This window comes from Penicillium chrysogenum (genome assembly GCF_028827035.1).
Source record: "Penicillium chrysogenum strain IBT 35668 chromosome Unknown utg000001l_segment0_segment0, whole genome shotgun sequence".
Taxonomy (NCBI): Eukaryota; Fungi; Ascomycota; class Eurotiomycetes; order Eurotiales; family Aspergillaceae; genus Penicillium; species Penicillium chrysogenum.
Window position 1 is genome coordinate 5,728,174 of NW_026622749.1, and position 16,200 is coordinate 5,744,373.

At 48.2% G+C, this 16,200-nt stretch overlaps 5 protein-coding genes across 5 annotated transcripts; 2 read left to right on the forward strand and 3 right to left on the reverse strand.

The window, feature by feature from the left end:
• Positions 1–435: 435 nt before the first annotated feature.
• Positions 436–2,689, reverse strand: N7489_002274 (uncharacterized protein; the record flags this gene model as incomplete). Its single annotated transcript, XM_056708029.1, has 4 exons — positions 436–1,116; positions 1,172–1,838; positions 1,890–2,263; positions 2,324–2,689. 4 exons carry the CDS (start codon positions 2,687–2,689, stop codon positions 436–438), a joined length of 2,088 nt encoding a protein of 695 aa, XP_056572331.1.
• Positions 2,690–3,415: 726 nt separating this feature from the next.
• On the reverse strand, positions 3,416–4,971 carry N7489_002275 (MFS transporter; the record flags this gene model as incomplete). The annotated part of the gene is made up of 5 exons (XM_056708030.1): positions 3,416–3,763; positions 3,811–4,167; positions 4,218–4,619; positions 4,672–4,686; positions 4,759–4,971. The coding sequence occupies 5 exons, from the start codon at positions 4,969–4,971 to the stop codon at positions 3,416–3,418; spliced, it is 1,335 nt and encodes a 444-aa protein (XP_056572332.1).
• Positions 4,972–5,662: 691 nt separating this feature from the next.
• Positions 5,663–8,547, forward strand: N7489_002276 (Concanavalin A-like lectin/glucanase subgroup; the record flags this gene model as incomplete). Its single annotated transcript, XM_056708031.1, has 6 exons — positions 5,663–6,064; positions 6,129–6,585; positions 6,634–6,807; positions 6,857–7,370; positions 7,515–7,783; positions 7,955–8,547. The coding sequence occupies 6 exons, from the start codon at positions 5,663–5,665 to the stop codon at positions 8,545–8,547; spliced, it is 2,409 nt and encodes an 802-aa protein (XP_056572333.1).
• A 448-nt stretch (positions 8,548–8,995) lies between these two features.
• Positions 8,996–10,135, reverse strand: N7489_002277 (uncharacterized protein; the record flags this gene model as incomplete). The annotated part of the gene is made up of 3 exons (XM_056708032.1): positions 8,996–9,314; positions 9,373–9,725; positions 9,797–10,135. 3 exons carry the CDS (start codon positions 10,133–10,135, stop codon positions 8,996–8,998), a joined length of 1,011 nt encoding a protein of 336 aa, XP_056572334.1.
• A 1,021-nt stretch (positions 10,136–11,156) lies between these two features.
• N7489_002278 (uncharacterized protein) lies at positions 11,157–15,909 on the forward strand (the record flags this gene model as incomplete). Its single annotated transcript, XM_056708033.1, has 6 exons — positions 11,157–11,449; positions 11,516–11,781; positions 11,837–12,663; positions 14,928–15,082; positions 15,132–15,458; positions 15,519–15,909. Coding segments are annotated over 6 exons (2,259 nt in total), but the record flags the coding sequence as incomplete, so codon positions are not given.
• Positions 15,910–16,200: the final 291 nt, after the last annotated feature.

The following is a 16,200-nucleotide window of genomic DNA, read 5'->3' on the forward strand; positions in this document are numbered from 1 at the left end:
CGATAAATTTTTCGCTCGCTTATGACCGTTGCCGGCCGACCTCATTCCACCAAGGTTGTGGAAGGAGGTAATCCGCACATGTGGGATGTCGGGTCACAGAGTTCATCGACTTTGAGTAATTGGGATGCAAAGCTCAGCAACAGGCTCTTCAGCATGCATGCCCGACCTGGGCCATTCGGGTCGCAACCTGTCTCCTCATAATACATTCACTATCTAGCTGAACGGCAAAAGCAAAGCTTGCCAGAAAACATGTAGCTTTATTAAAAAAAAAAAAGAAAAGAAAAGAAATAAAGTAAAGTAAACACGTCTAGAACACAGTCATTGGCCATTCTATGAGATTTAGGTATATAGCTGATCTCTCTATGGTCTATACTTCAAACCAAAAAGGCATAAAAATTACATCAGAAGAACGCGAACATGACATATCCCAAAATTTTACAGCTTGCTCTTGGCTGGCTCATTCTTGAGCAATGCCGAATTCCAAGGGTAAGGGTCAAACACCAATTCGTTAACAGGGTTCTCCTCGCTCGCGCGGCGGAACAAATCTTCGTACACCTTGCCGTCATAGCGACCCAGGCTGCTGTCTAGCTGCCAGTCTGGAATCGCCCAGGCATCGACCAATCGGACAGCGTGCGGGCGGATGTCGTCAAGTAGTTTCAATACGGCAGTAGTGCGAGTAAGGGTGATTTGTCGCACAGTCACCGCACCGGAGGAGAAGAATTCGGCGGCTTCGCGCTCCAGAGTATGCAGCGAGAAGAGTCGGAATAATTGATGCATGAGGCCCTTGGTCTCTGGATCCAAGGCCCCCGAGAGTTCGGGAGAGGAAACCGCCTCGTAGAAATTCTTCACCATCAGGTATTGAGAGTGAGCCGTGGACAAGCGCCAGAAGTCAACCAAAAGGCTGTTCCAGGAGCGCTGCTCAGCATCCCGATGTTTCAGAGCTTCGAAAGTAAGATGGGCCGTGCGCCATCCAAAGGCAGCCACGATGTCCTTGTCTTCATCGAGCACATCGAATGAAGCGCCCTTATCTCGTCGGTCGAGGTATGCCTGAAGGATCTGGCTAGTGTCGTTACGAGCCGGCTTGCCAGCCAGGACGGCACGGGCAGATTTCAGAAGCTGTTGATACTGTCAGTCTCGAATGAATAGGACGGAAGGAAGAACTGTGACGTACATAACGTGCAACCTGCTGGGTCAACATATAGTTATCACCTTCCCAGGTCAATGTGGGCAGATAGTCCGCATAGGCCGGTCCAATGCCGCTGTAGCTACTGTATCCATGACCACCGCATGCGCGGCGGCAGATCTCTAAACCCTCACCCGCAGTGGTACTGGCCAGAGCCTTCAGACCACACGAGGTAGCATGCAGATCCGCCAGGAGGTTTGCGCCGGCGCGGAGCTGCTCGGGTCCAGCGCCCCGCGACTCCTGGTCGGGTGAACTGGCTGCCTTCATGCGGCTTTGGTTCTCCTCATAAAGACGCATCATGCCGCGACCAGTGAAGTGAAGGGCGTACATAGATGCCAAAAGTGGGAGCAAGCGCACCTGGACCATCTTATAGTTCAGTACTTGGGTCTCACCCGCGTGTGGATCGGCATCGCGGTCCTGGAACTGCCTCCGAACTGCACAGTAACGGGTCGCAATAGTCACACCGCGAGCCAGAACACCGCCGGCGTCCAGGACAATATTGGCCCGCACCCAGGTCATAGTACCAAATACAAGAGATGGCATAGCAGGCTTCGCATATTGGTTCGTCTCTTTGTCGACCTGGCAGAAGCGGGCCAGCATGTTGACATGGGGAATCTTGACGTTGTTGAACAGCAGGAAACCATTATCCATTGTGCTAAAGTAGTCATTAGTTCCGGCGCTAGCAAAATAGTGAGGATCGACTCACTTGTAGCCAAACTTGGGGCCAATATCGCCCACATATACATTATCCAATGGCTGATGAGTCTCAAGATCACGGACCTGCACGACGAATGGGTGAGGACCGTAGTTCTTGCCATCGATAAACAGCTGAGCCATAACAACGGCGTGATTGGCCGTGCGACCGAGAGATCCAATCCACCACTTCGAGGCAGTCAATGTTGGCGAGTTGATGGTGAATGTCTTATCGTTGGAGTTCCAGGTGGCGGTGGTTTCCAAACCGCGCACGTTCGATCCGTGGCCCAATTCTGTTTGCGCATAGCAACCGATAATCTCGTATTTTTCTGCACGTTCAAGGAACAGTTTATGCTGCTCGGGAGTGCCCTGTTCTCGGAGAGTCACCTAGATAATGATCAAAGTGGTTAGCTAGACAGTTGAATTCTTGACATGGATCCAACTTACAAGGAACATGCTGGCGTGCAAACCGTACGGAGTAGGTTCACCGATCAAGTCATTGGCCGCATGAAGCTCTTGCATCGACCATTTGTGCTCTTCCGCAAGCTGCTGGAGGCGCTTGGCCTTGGCCAGCGATCGCTGGAGCCGCTCGACACGGCCCAAACTATGATTTTGAGACTTATCGAATACTTTTTCGGGCTGCAAAAGAGCTAAGAGGGATGCTCGTCGCTCCAAAGTTTCCTTTGTGTGTAGCAATTCGGATAATCTTTCGACGTCGACATTCGATTGAGCACGCTCCTGGTGGAGGAGTTCAGATCCTTGCGGACCTGACGGCTTCAGGGCTTTAACCCAATCAGGAGGAGGTGATGGCATTGTCGGAAAAAGGGGGGGATATGGTTAGAGGCAAGAGAGATAATGGGGAAAGATGGGGTTATGAACCCCAGAAATGAGGAGGGAGGTTCCGAAGGTTGGAAGGGCCGAGGGTCTCAATTAGGAAAGAGCCTCGGCTTAAAAGAGCTGACCAATCAGGAAAGCGCGATGGTTCCGGGGAATTCGGAACTTCCATTCCCCGACCTCGGGACCTTTGCCCATCGCTTTTGACTTATGGAAGGCCACAACCTTGGAAGTTTAGACACAATTATTAACTACCGATGGTTGATTCCGCAGGTGTCGCACGCCCATATTCTACAGATACTCATTCTGATATGAGGAAACGGGGAGAAAACACATAATTCTGATGGCTTTCACAGTTTAACCTGTCCCGAGATCAGCCCGATTATCGGATCTTGGAATGATGAGATCATCGGCGTTAATACTCTACGGTGTACGGAGTACTCAGTATGGTTTCTGAGAAATGACCTCGGTTTGAATATGTTTTGCCCTGAGGCTGACACTTGACTATGCTAATTTGAAAATCATACCCTGTTCATGTGGTCGATTGTGTGTTGGGACAAAAAAGGAAAAAAGAATGAGTCGCTCACGTGAAACGGAGCACAACATTGCATACGGGATCAGCGAAACGCCCGAGATAAATAATCGGATCTGATAACAAAAATGCTCCCGAAATATTCTCACATGTCAACATGTGAGAACTCTTATCTATTCATTGTGTCTGACCTTGGACACCCGCGGCAATCCCAGCCATGTAAGGAGAATCGCACCGGATAGGGCAACGATAAATGGCTGCAGTACTTGCACCCCCTTGGCTTGTGCAAGTACACCGACCGCAAATGGGAGAATTGCGGCTCCGCTACCTCCAAAGGCAGCGACAAACCCTATCGAGGTGACATGCAGATGCCGAGGAAGAAGCTTGGTAACCATCACAACTACCCCGGGGAAAAGGGGGCCGAGAAAGAAGCCTTGCAAAGACACTGCCACGGCCGACACATAGAACTCGGGCACAAGCCATAGAACCAAAGCAAACGCCATGGAGCAAACTATGTAGACCTGCTGAAAATTAGTTTCGTTCTATTGCGAGACAACGTGGTGCTCACCGAAATTGCGACTTTCTCGCCGACCCGGGGCGTCACAAACCCCAAAATTACCCGTCCAACCGTGATACCCAACCAGAACCCAGTGGCCGTCATACCGCTGGCAAAAGCACCGCCTTGTCGGACTCGAATCATAAAAGTAACGATCCATCCTCCCAACGCGACCTCTACTCCAACGTACCCCAGCAAGAACAATGCGCAGAGCCAGGTTACCCGGGCAGCTGGGCGCTTGAACAGTGCATTTCTCAAACCGCCTTTTTTGTTATCCGCTGATGATACGTTGGATGCGCGGAAATCAGCGGCGGTTGATTTCCAGAAGCATGCGCCAGAGACCACCAATTCGATGGCCGCACATCCGGTCTGACTTATTAAATCGCGGTCGAGCGTTTTTCGAGGAACTCAGCACTTACCATGACATAATAAAAGTAATACCACGGCAGACCACCCTTGGCAATCATTGACGTTGCGACCAACGGACTAATGACTGCACCGGCTCCGTAGATCCCATGCAACACTCCCAACAACTCATTTGCGTTGGCCATGTTACCAAGCCATGCATTCCATGCAGCATCCTCTAGGCCATTTCCTAACCCTGCAAAGATGAATGCGACCACTAGTACCGGATACGGTGGATGAATACAGTTGATAACATAGGCAATGAGATGGCACGCTGGCCCGATTATTGCCACACCACGTTGACCTAGAGTATAGTGGATCCGGTGATTGAGAAAAGCTGCGACTGTATAGCCTACGAGAGGTGACAAGAAAACGAGAGACACAATGGTGTACGATAGATGGTAGTATGATTCCAGCTGTACGATGGATCAGACAGATTCTCGTCAACTGTAGAGGAACCCAACTTACATATGGAATTAGAGCCTGAAAAACAGTTAGCAAACATCTCGCAACATTGGAATCAAACCGTGCTCCTTTTGAGTAATATCAACTTACACCATAGGCTGCGTCATTCGCACCCATGACCAGGAATGACCAGAAGGTCGCAAAGGTCCGAAGAATATTGATGCGAGGCTGATTCCATTTCTCCAACAAGGGAAAGCTTTCAGGGCCCAAACGTGAATCTGTATCTGACTGGCCATGAGGCAAAGTCTCCAGAGCGATAAAACTCGTATCGCGCGAACTTTGAATCTCACAGGTAGTTGCCATAGCGTGTGATTCAGTGTGCGAGGTTTGTTGTGAGCAATTCTCGCAAATATAATGGCTTCCTTCTTCCTTGGTGCGGTGTGCAGCCCGCATTTGCCGGATTCGGATGAGGGGATGCGACGCACCTAACTACCCCACATTCCTTCGGCAGAACTTCGGAAGATGATAGTTGACCCTGAACAGGTTATAAGACGCAGTTCTCAGTTTGTTTTGCTCAGGCAATTCTTATACTTGTTATGTATGCGCTACGAGATCATGCACCTATATCGTTTTGGTAGATGAGCTGGATCAATGACTCGTTGTGAAGGGCTGAGTACCCACATGTCAAAAGCACTTCCTGATCGGAGCTCTGAGAATTGGATTTTCGATCGATATCACGTTTGTAGTCACTTAAGACCATAGTGATTACCTGGTATTACACTTGCCTCAATACCTTCTAGGAATTGGATTCTACATCTCCCCGAAGAACAAAGTATTCGATAGTTGAACCATCCTTTGGGTCCGATATATCTCATATTTCACTACGGAGTACCGAGACTTCATTTGGAAGATCTTCCCCTCTGCATTACGAACTTGCGCCACGTCTTGGATTATACGGGTGTTGTTTTCCCACCAATCAAATCAGAATTTATTCACTTACATATAAGCCAACCCCATGGTGCGGGTGCGGTCAATCCAGCATATTCTAACAGCAATGAGTTACGTTAATCCCATTATCCCGGGATTTAATCCCGACCCATCGATTGTTCGTGTCGATAGAGACTTTTTCTTGGTCACATCCTCCTTTGAATACTTCCCTGGCGTTCCCATCTACCATAGCCAGGATTTGATTCAGTGGAAATTGATAGGCCATGCATTGACACGGCCCAGTCAGCTTCAAATTCACACCCCAGAACCCGGAGGAGGAGTGTGGGCAACCACAATTCGATATCACGGAGGTGCTTACTATGTCATCGCTGCGAGCTTTCAGCGTTACCGTCCTCAACAGGATGACCGAGTTTGGCCACAGGGATTTTATGTCAAAACAACCGATATCTGGAATGACAAGACATGGTCTGATCCAGTCTATTTTGATCAAGTGGGATTTGACCAAGATGTGAGTTTCAGCCCAAGATATCACCACCTGCATGAATGATGAGAGTGGCACTTGATGACGACAGCTTTTTTGGGATGACGATGGAACCGTATATTTATCGTCCACCTATAGAAAGATTCAGCCAACTACTGGTGCCAAGCTGAAAGACTTTGCGATTCATATATGTACTGTTGACTTGGCAACCGGGCATTCTACGTCCGTACCTAAATTGATCCGGGAATCTTCTTCTGGTGTTGCCGAGGGGTCGCATATTTTCAAACGCGGCCGTTATTGGTATTTGTTCACAGCGGAAGGTGGCACTGAAAGTGGACATTGCGAATGGGTGAACCGTAGTGAAGTTAGTCCATTGGGACCGTGGGAACTCGGGCCAAATAACCCTCTCTGGCGCAATGGCGTTGACGACGAAGTACAAAACACTGGGCATGCCGATCTGGTTGAGGACACCAAAGGGCAATGGTGGGCGGTAGTTCTAGGTGTTCGTCCTTCAAGACGGGGAGATACGTGGGAAGACTCAGTGCTAGGTACGCTGTCTCGAAGTACTTGCGGCCTAATCATACTAACCTTCCTAGGCCGAGAGACCTTTCTAGTCCCCTTAGAATGGAAAGATGATTGGCCTGTGATCAACGGAGGACAGAAAATCAGTCTCAACTCCCATGGACCTGGTCTTTACGAATTCCATACTCCAGTCTCCTGGAGAGATGAATTTTCGGACTCGCAAATGCAGGTTGGATGGTATCGAAAAAGTACGCATCGAAGAGCGAACCTGCCTGCGCCCATCTGACCAGGAAATAGACACGCCCTTTGTAACTGACTACTCACTTACCGAGCGCCCCAATTACCTTCGTCTCCATGGCGGACCTTATAACCTGTCAGTGCCAGCCAGTCCAACCATGTTCCTTCGCAAGCAAACCCACCACTTCTGCAGGTGGGAGACAAGGCTCTCCTTTGAGCCGACGGCAGCCGAAACAGAGGCTGGCACTGTGGTATGGTTAAATTATTTTACGTATAGCAGCATCGGTATCCGGAAAGATGGCAAGGGCCGTTTCATCCGTTTTCGACCGTCAAAGGGCGACACCGTGGAGCGTAGATTGGATACAAAAACTGCTGTCACTCTCACAGTTGACTGTGGCACCGAGTATCGATTTGGATATCGAGAAGACACACATTCCGATGTCCACTGGATTGGGTCAGTTTCTAACAATGCTGCTACGGCAGCACCTCCGGTTGGGGCCAACTTTACTGGCATGATGCTGGGTCTATATGCGTTTGGAGAGCGCCAGCGATGTCTGGCTCCAGCTGATTTTGCGTACGCAGAGTTTAGATAAGCCAAAGATTTTCCTCTGGTTGTGTTGTTAGCTATGTATATTAGGAAACTTGGGAAGATTTGAAATCCTTAGAACGTTGATATATCTTCCAGCATCTGACTACTGTGACCATACCCAGTGGACAGAACGTCATCTCTTAACTCCGTGGACAATCTCCGATCGCCAAGAAATCCCAACTGGGATGGGCTCCATCTTCACATCTTCGAAACTGTTGCCTCCCCTTACGCAAAGTTCAACACACTAGTGCTAATAATCAGAATGACCGAAAACTTGAAAATTGACCATCTAACCCCTATATCCGATGATGCTGAGCAAGTGACGGACGACTGGTCTGGATTGAGTGACCCGACTGAACGTCGTCGGCGACAGAACCGCATAAACCAGAGGGCTTACCGTACGTCACGTTTCACTGTTGTCTGTTGAGCAGGAACTGATCTTTGCCAGGAAAGCGTAAGCGAATGTCATCCAACAAAGACGTCCACCCCAAGAGCCTAGTACCACGCCCTCGTTCGACCTCTACCGTCCAATCACAAAATCGTTCTTCCCAAGACAACTCGGAAGTCAGCTTCTGTCGCAATCCAGAACTTTTACAAGATATTCTGGGGAGGTTTGCCAAGTCAGCGTATGACAGTTACGCACGGGGGGGACCCGACCGCCGATCATCTTATGACATTGACGAAGGTTAACGTGTTTCGAGCATTCGCTCAGAACCTGCGACTAATCGGCTGGTCGGAGTTCTGGATGGATGACGACGCCATTTCACTGTTCAACACAGTTCTGCCACCAAGGCCACCTCGCCAGGACGATAATAGCCTCATTCCAGCCAACCTGCAGCCAACTCGAATTCAGAAATCGATACGTCATCACCCATGGCTGGACTTCTTTCCTTTCCCCAAGATGCGTGATAATCTCATCGAAGCCGGGGATGACTGGGATGACGAGCAGCTCTGTCACGATATCATGGGTTTCTGGGGTGAATCAACGATGGATGCAGGGATGCTAGTTTGGGGAGAGCCCTGGGACGTGCAGAACTGGGAGGTGACCGAGTCATTTTTGAAAAAGTGGCAATGGGTTGTTCGAGGGTGCCCCGAATTGATGGACGCAACAAATAGTTGGCGTGCCCGTCGAGGGGAGAGACTAATATTCCGCTATATCTGAATCAAACATAACTAAACCCCGGAATCAACTTTAGCGATTTATCGAGCGGCCTAAGAACATTTCAAGTAGACAACTGAACGAAAGCCTCATTAATTATCGACATGGAAGGCGTCAAGTCGGTTAGTGAGATTGGAATGACAACGGGGAGACTAAGCCGCATGAGAGTGCAGGTCAGGTAAGCCACAAATATGCGGATAGGTTCCCGTCTGTTCATCTCATATTAATCCACGTTGGGCCAATACACTCATATTTCACTGGGATAGCTGCCCGGTTCTACCTATGTACTGACAGTTAATCACTGTGTCCTTCCCCGGGTGATTAGCACTTGAAGAGCCTGTATTATTATATGATGCTCAAATTCACGTTATTCTAGTTGAAATACCGTGGCAAGACTCGTGATACAGGATAACCATGACTATCTAGGTACGTATATATGCATCGCGTAACCTCACGCCTTCAAATCAAGTTTCTCCTTTCTGCCCCATAGTTCCAGCCATTCTTTAACCGAGGCACCTGATTTATGCAGCTCATTCGTGCATATGCTCCGCACATAGTCACCTCGAATTACCCTCATGGCATTACGGATATTGCGAGGCGACGGATATTCTAGAGCCCCCGTCACCAAATGGCCGTCGGGTGCATCTAATGCTAGCACGATGGGGTATGTCATCTCGCGATTGTGCAAGTCTTCAGCCGCAGAGCCCTTCAGCTTTGCATACTCCGAAGAATAAACATTCTTGCAATCGTTCTGGAGCTGCGAATGCCAGCTATATAATCGTCAAACCTGAATCATAACATGGATTTCTGGGGAAGAGTCCGGCTTACGCGACTGTGGTCAACGTTTCATCCATAGAATCATTCTCTAGGACAATGTGACCTAGTAAACGGAATAAGGAACCGGTCTTGAGAGAGGCCATTCTTCGATATGCTGCAACCCTCTCTGTGGTAGCGATAGGGAAGGCGCTGAGTCCATCCCTTCGCCAAACGAGGGATATATCTTGACCTTCAAGGATATCCTGGAGATCCTGCATTAACCATGGCGCCAGGTTGGGGAAGTCCTTGGTGGTTTTGTTGAGGATCTGGGTGACTCTGTAATAAGCGCGGTTTCCTGTTTCTGATGGGCCGTATATGCTGTGAGCAGCGGGTCGTCCTTTGCGATAGTCGCTTCCGTCGGAAATCTAGAAACTGGTAATCAGATGGTCTGTCCCGCACCCATGTCACAAAAGCAGAGGAGATCTTGGGCACTCACGTCGTCAACCAGCATTAAGCAAAGGTGTATAGCATCCATAATCTCCAGCACCATGTGGTACTTAGCAGGGTCATCATTATGAAGGGTTGGGGATAGCTTGTGGACAAAAGCTTTCCAATGATGCTTGCCGTAGATTTCTCGCAGATAATCATAAGGGCATTCATGGCTAGTGATTCTCTCGGGACTTTTTCGTCCGATCAGGTGGGTCTTTTTGTCCCACCATCGAGGGATGTGAATATGGTCAACAATCAGATAAAGGAAGCTGCTCACAGCAACCATACCAAAGATAGGGCTAGCCCCCCTAAGAAAAAAGCCGAACACACTTCCAAAGAGGCTCATGATGTAAGAGACGGATATGAATCAATTTTCAATAATGGAAGGAGCAGGGTATAGGAAAGAATAATCAGCATTCAAACGTCAATACTTTGAGGAATTCACTTGATGATATTAGTGTGCCACTCAATTATCAATTGACAGACCTTGTGTATAGAAAGCAACAGGTGAAGTGCTAGGTTCATGGTTGGCACCGCGGCCTCTGTGCTTACTCTGGTAATAGCTCATTCACGCATTCCAGATATAGTGATATATCTTGGTTAATGACTGGCCTTAGAAGTTTCTGCAGGTCCGTTTGAAACGGACCGAGTGGAAGCGACGAATTCCTGTTTCCGAGGCTCCGAAAAGGTCGCATATAGAACTGTGTTGACTTTCCCCTCTAGCAGTGCACATGCAGGAGTTACATCATTTTCCTTGCATACTGCAGGTGAACATGCATACCTACATTATGCAATATTACGGTGAAGTCCGCTTCTAATAGTGCATTACAGATATTGGAATTTTGTCTAGAGTAAGGCATATACAGGTTGGTATGTCGGGATGGTCCACACGTCTTTCAAGGAAGGGACCTATGGAAAGCTTAGTTACCATGCCTCTCTGCTGTAAAACTAATGCGAGATCGTCTATAGTCTGATTTATCCCTTCCAAAATTGTCTTTTCGCCAATAGCTCTTATGGGCTAGGCAACAAGTTTGGTACGACACGGATGGAAAAGTGCAAATGAGATGGAGTAAATTTTCTTTTCGTTTGAACCTCTCAGAACGTTATAGCACTATCCTCTAGGGCTGTAGATAACGGATATAGTAGATAATCTCTCAGTAAGTACGTAGGCCGTTCAATATATATATGTAGGCCGTTTCTAAATGCCACTTGCTACTGGCTAGTATTTTAGATATTTCAAACACAGCCTGATTTGTATACATGGGCGGGAGCCCAGGTAAATAGAAATTTATTGGTCTCATACTTCATATATACTGAAGACTGTGGTATTCATCTTAGCAGGCTCCCTCTTAATCTAACTAACCAAGATGAGTAAGTCAGAGTTCCAGGTCATCATTGTAGGAGGATCAATCGGAGGCTTGACTCTGGCACATTGCCTACAACGTGCCGGGATTGACCATATTGTCCTCGAAAAAGCGAGCAATCCAGCACCCCAGATTGGAGCATCCGTTGGCATTGCACCAAACGGAGCCCGTGTTCTCGATCAACTTCAACTGTACGATCTAGTCGAGGAACAGATTGAGCCTCTAAACACAGCAACTATCCACTACCCGGACGGTTACAGCTTCGAAACCAAGTTTACCAAGGTAATACATGAGAGGTCAGTCGTACTTTATCCCATTCTTCCGGCGAAAGGATCGCTGATGGCTCTGATGGTACCGCACAGGTTCGGTTACCCAATCGCATTCCTGGACCGACAGAAGCTGCTTGAAATCCTCTATCAGGGATACCCAGACCATAGCAAAATTTTCCTGGGAGAAAGAGTGATAAAGGTTGAGAAGTCCGGTGATGCAGCTATAGTGAGCACGGCTAAGGGCTCTGTCTACCGAGGCCACCTCGTCGTCGGCGCAGATGGTGTTCACAGCAAAGTTCGACAGGAAATCTGGAACGCCGCTGAGAAGACCACCTCGAGAGTGGCAATCGAGAGATCCAGTAAGTGGAAATGAGAAACATTCTTTGGTTCGAATGTGGACTGAACACTACGCAGGTCTCAAGGCAGAGTTTCGCTGTCTCTTCGGCATCTCCTCCGCCATCAAGGCGTTGATTATAGGAGACCAAGTGAACGCTTTCTTTGATGGCTTCACCATCATTACGATCCATGGAAAGGGAGGGCGCGTATACTGGTTCGTCATACAGAAGTTGGATAAGGAATACACTTATCCACACTGCCCTCGCTACACGGCAGGCGACATCGAAACTGCGGCAGAGGAACTGAGAAGTATAGTATTCTACAAAGATATCAATTTTGGGCAATTATGGGAGAACCGGGAAACAGTCTCCATGACCGTCTTGGAGGAACATACCTTTGACATCTGGCATCATGACCGGCTAGTTCTTCTGGGCGACAGTGTTCACAAGATGACTCCCAATATTGGACAAGGAGCCAACATGGCAATCGAGGACGCTGCATCGCTGGCAAATCTACTTCAACGCTTACGGAAGGGCTTGGGCATTTGGCCTCCCACGGACGGACAGGTGAGGATCCTTTTGGAACAATATCGCAGTATTCGCTATGGCCGCGTCAACACAGTCTACAAAAGCTCCCGCATTCTGGCCCGATTACATGCCAGAGATGACCTACTAAAGACTCTCATTGGCCGATACTATGTGCCATATGCAGGTGACTTGCCGGCGTATGTCGGATCAAAATCTATTGCCGATGGGGTGATGTGTGATTTTCTTCCTCCGCCAAAGCGCAGTGGAGATGGATGGGAGAGATATCGGACCAAAGACTCAAATTCCGGGTGGGTGCTTCAAGGAATCTTTTGTGTCCTCGTCTTTGCTATCCTGTTCACGTATATAGACTGGGAATGGGTTGGCCTGTAGTAGGGCTTGATGGAAACGCCTGGAGAATGTTACTGGTTACATTACTTGATTTCCCTGTTGCCATTACGACCTTGGAATATCCTACGCAATTGCACGGACCCGCCAATTTAGTATAGAAATGATAGGATCGATTGTCTATTTATCAATAATATTACATTGTGCCCTCTCAACAGAAGATATCCGTGGGCTTACTTGACTGCACAGCGTGCGGCCGCATAGATATACGACCTGTTCGAAGCATTTGGAAACGTGAAGACAAATCAAAGGAAATGAAAAGTTAACTAGAATACCAATTCTGATCTCATTCTCACTATCCCTCATTGCGGACCTCACATTTCCTCTCGTTCTAGGGTCTCAAGAGTGCTGCAGAATCGTGGAGTGTGTGGGTTAGGAAAATGGCTGGTATTCCAAGGACTGATGTATAGCTATGTGTGCGGGTGACGCGATGGTGTAGGTCCCGGATTTATGTTCAGTATGGCACGTTTGATTCGCTCTATGTTCGATTCCATAATGGTAGCACAGACATAAATGACAGGCCATTGCTCTTTCCATTCGATCCGGGCATCTTCGCCTTGTGGATGCCGCTTGGCTATGCAGCCTCACTTAGTTCGCCGTTGAGCCCTCCAAGACCAGTCGCTTTATCATAATTTGACAGCACCATTACACCATTATATACCAAGTATGCATCGCTTTTGGGGGTTTCTATTGGGCCAACCATAATCCTCGCGACCCTCTCAGCTAAGATCACACGCGATTTTGCCTTGTCACGATCCACTGTGGCTAGCTGCGGTTGATGCTCTTCGGTGTGCTAGGCACAATCCAAATCAATCTTGCGCCAATATTGCCTCCTGCGTGCATCTTCGCTCGGGTTCATGGAGGGAACAGCAGGTCAAGTCTATCGAGACGGTATGCCTCTGATCCCTGAGATGGCGCGATGAAGAATTCGCTTCTTTTCTTTGCAGGATATTCGGCTGACTGCATGTGTCATAAATCTTGCTAGGGGTGTGCAGTGCACGCGATACGGGAGGCCTACACTTGGTGGCTGATGGGGGTCGTGTTCTAAGAGTTGGGACGGAGATTATGAAACTGGCTGCATTATATTGCGTGGAGTTCCCAGGCTATCCAATTTGTGCAGGAAGGCTCGTGATCCATTTTAGGGACATTTGTATGATCATTGCCAGAACGAAGTTAAACGACATTCTACTTGATTTGCTTGAAGCTCTACAATCCCATACGCAACCAGTGACTACCACTGTATCGATTTAGGGGCCTAGTAAGTAGGTCAGTAATTCAACGGTATGAAGGACAGCATTTATCAAAGCTTTAAGACGATTCTTATCATTGTGTTGCCCCTTGTACCTTGACGTAGTCACCCCGTTCACTCCTGCGTTGGCTAATCAATAATGTATGCGGTTAGCGAGGTGGCAAACATGTAACGTAGCTCCAGTGCTAGTGATCCCGGGATAGTGGAGACTGATATCATGCGAAGATGGAAGCTGACATGTATATTCCACGCCCATTCGAGCAGTGTTCCCACAAGGCATTGTACGTCCAGGTCGGTCCGCTTCGCTGAAAATGGGTTTGGTGTTGTGATTGGTCCTTGGAGACCACTTATTTCTGCAAGATCAAAGTGCAAACCCAATAGATATTGAGTATTAACCCAGTCATGTCATAATTGATTGCCGCGATAGTGATTTGTGACTGCAGATCCACGTGGTTCTTTCTCGAGAGTTTGCATTTATCGCATAGCCATATCTATACCCTCCTCTTTTACTCCATTTGGTATACGCCTCCAGCCATGCACCTGCATATCGCACGAAGCCCCAGAGTGATTGTATAGGTTCCCCGACCTTCCGCGGGGGTTTCAGCGATGCATGGCGTGAGTGGGTGGCCTTTTGTAATATGAAAGGGTTGATCTCCCAACAAAAACGGTGCAGTTTTGCTTAGAGCAAGATATCGAAGGGAAATATGCTCGGCCTAACAGCAGCAAAAGTATTCGCTTTTATTTCTCAGTACATTCCCCGGATAACGATTTTTACCAATAATAAACCGGCGGCTTCCACATATTACTATAGGAGAAAGGATCTCAAAGGGTTCCAAATACTTCAAGCTCACACAAATCATACCCAACAAAACTTCACATTAAGTGATGGAACCGACAGTGGAGATTGCCAGATCGCTGAACCGTACGAGAAGGTGTGAGGATCCCGCGCTTGTGTAATTGCACTATCCTAATATTTTCCAAACTTTAGATTGTCAGCGCTCCGCTAGAATACCTGCTATGTATTCCAGGGAAAGATATCCGGGGGAAATTGATATCAGCTTTCAACGAATGGCTCCATCTGCCAGATGATAAATTGGCCATTGTGAAAGAAGTGATTGATCGGCTACATACAGCATCGCTACTGTGAGTCACAATAAGCTTGATCTAGAAGCCGTACTGATACTTGATGAAGGATAGACGACATTCAGGACGCGTCCCGTCTCCGCCGGGGACATCCTGTGGCCCATGATGTCTTCGGCGTCGCCCAAACCATCAATGCAGCCAACTACGCATATTTCCTACAACAGAAAAGGCTTAACGAAATCAATGACCCACGCGCATTTCATATTTTCACTCAAGCGTTGCTGGATCTGCATATAGGCCAAGGGATGGATCTCTATTGGCGCGATGCGCTGGTGTGTCCCACAGAAGCGGAATACACCCGCATGGTAATGTACAAAACCGGCGGATTGTTTCGACTTGCAGTGGAGTTGATGCAAATCCAAAGTACCACGACTACGTATGATGATCTCGCACTTACCGTCTCGAAACGTTTAGCTAACTTGATGACTTGATATAGGGACCTTTCCCGACTAGTGGGACTATTGGGTATCATCTTCCAGATCCGGGATGATTATATGAACCTACAGAGCGGGATTTATGCAGAGAAAAAAGGATTGATGGAGGACTTGACAGAGGGAAAGTTCTCCTATCCTGTAATTCATAGCATCCGTGCGGATCCAGACAATACGCAACTCATCAATATCCTCAAACAACGCAGTGAAGACAGAGCAGTCAAAGTCCGCGCTGTGCAGTATATGGAGTCAACGGGGAGTTTTCAGTACTGCCGGGAAGTATTGAGCGGGTTGATGGAGCAGGCACGAGACCATGTTGATGAGCTGGAGACACTCTTGGGTCCCAACCAGGGAATTCATCGTATTCTTGATTTACTTCAGGTTGACCCACCAAATGTGAATCCGAGGCCATGACATGACCGAAGCTATAAGGGCTAAGCGTCACTCTGTGTCAGAAAAGGTCTTGACTGGAGCAATGATGGAAGATCGGTACGGATTGCCACATGAGTGAGCACCGCTAGGAGCATTGCCGTTCCTCGTCCACCCCCTCTATATGGATGGCCCTTATGGTTATTGATTCGGGTTCAAATACACCCAGATGTACATACGTGGTTACCTACTTATTTGTGATTTCTTTATCATGTTGCGTTATAATCCAGCCGGATACCAGCTACTATAACGAGCAGA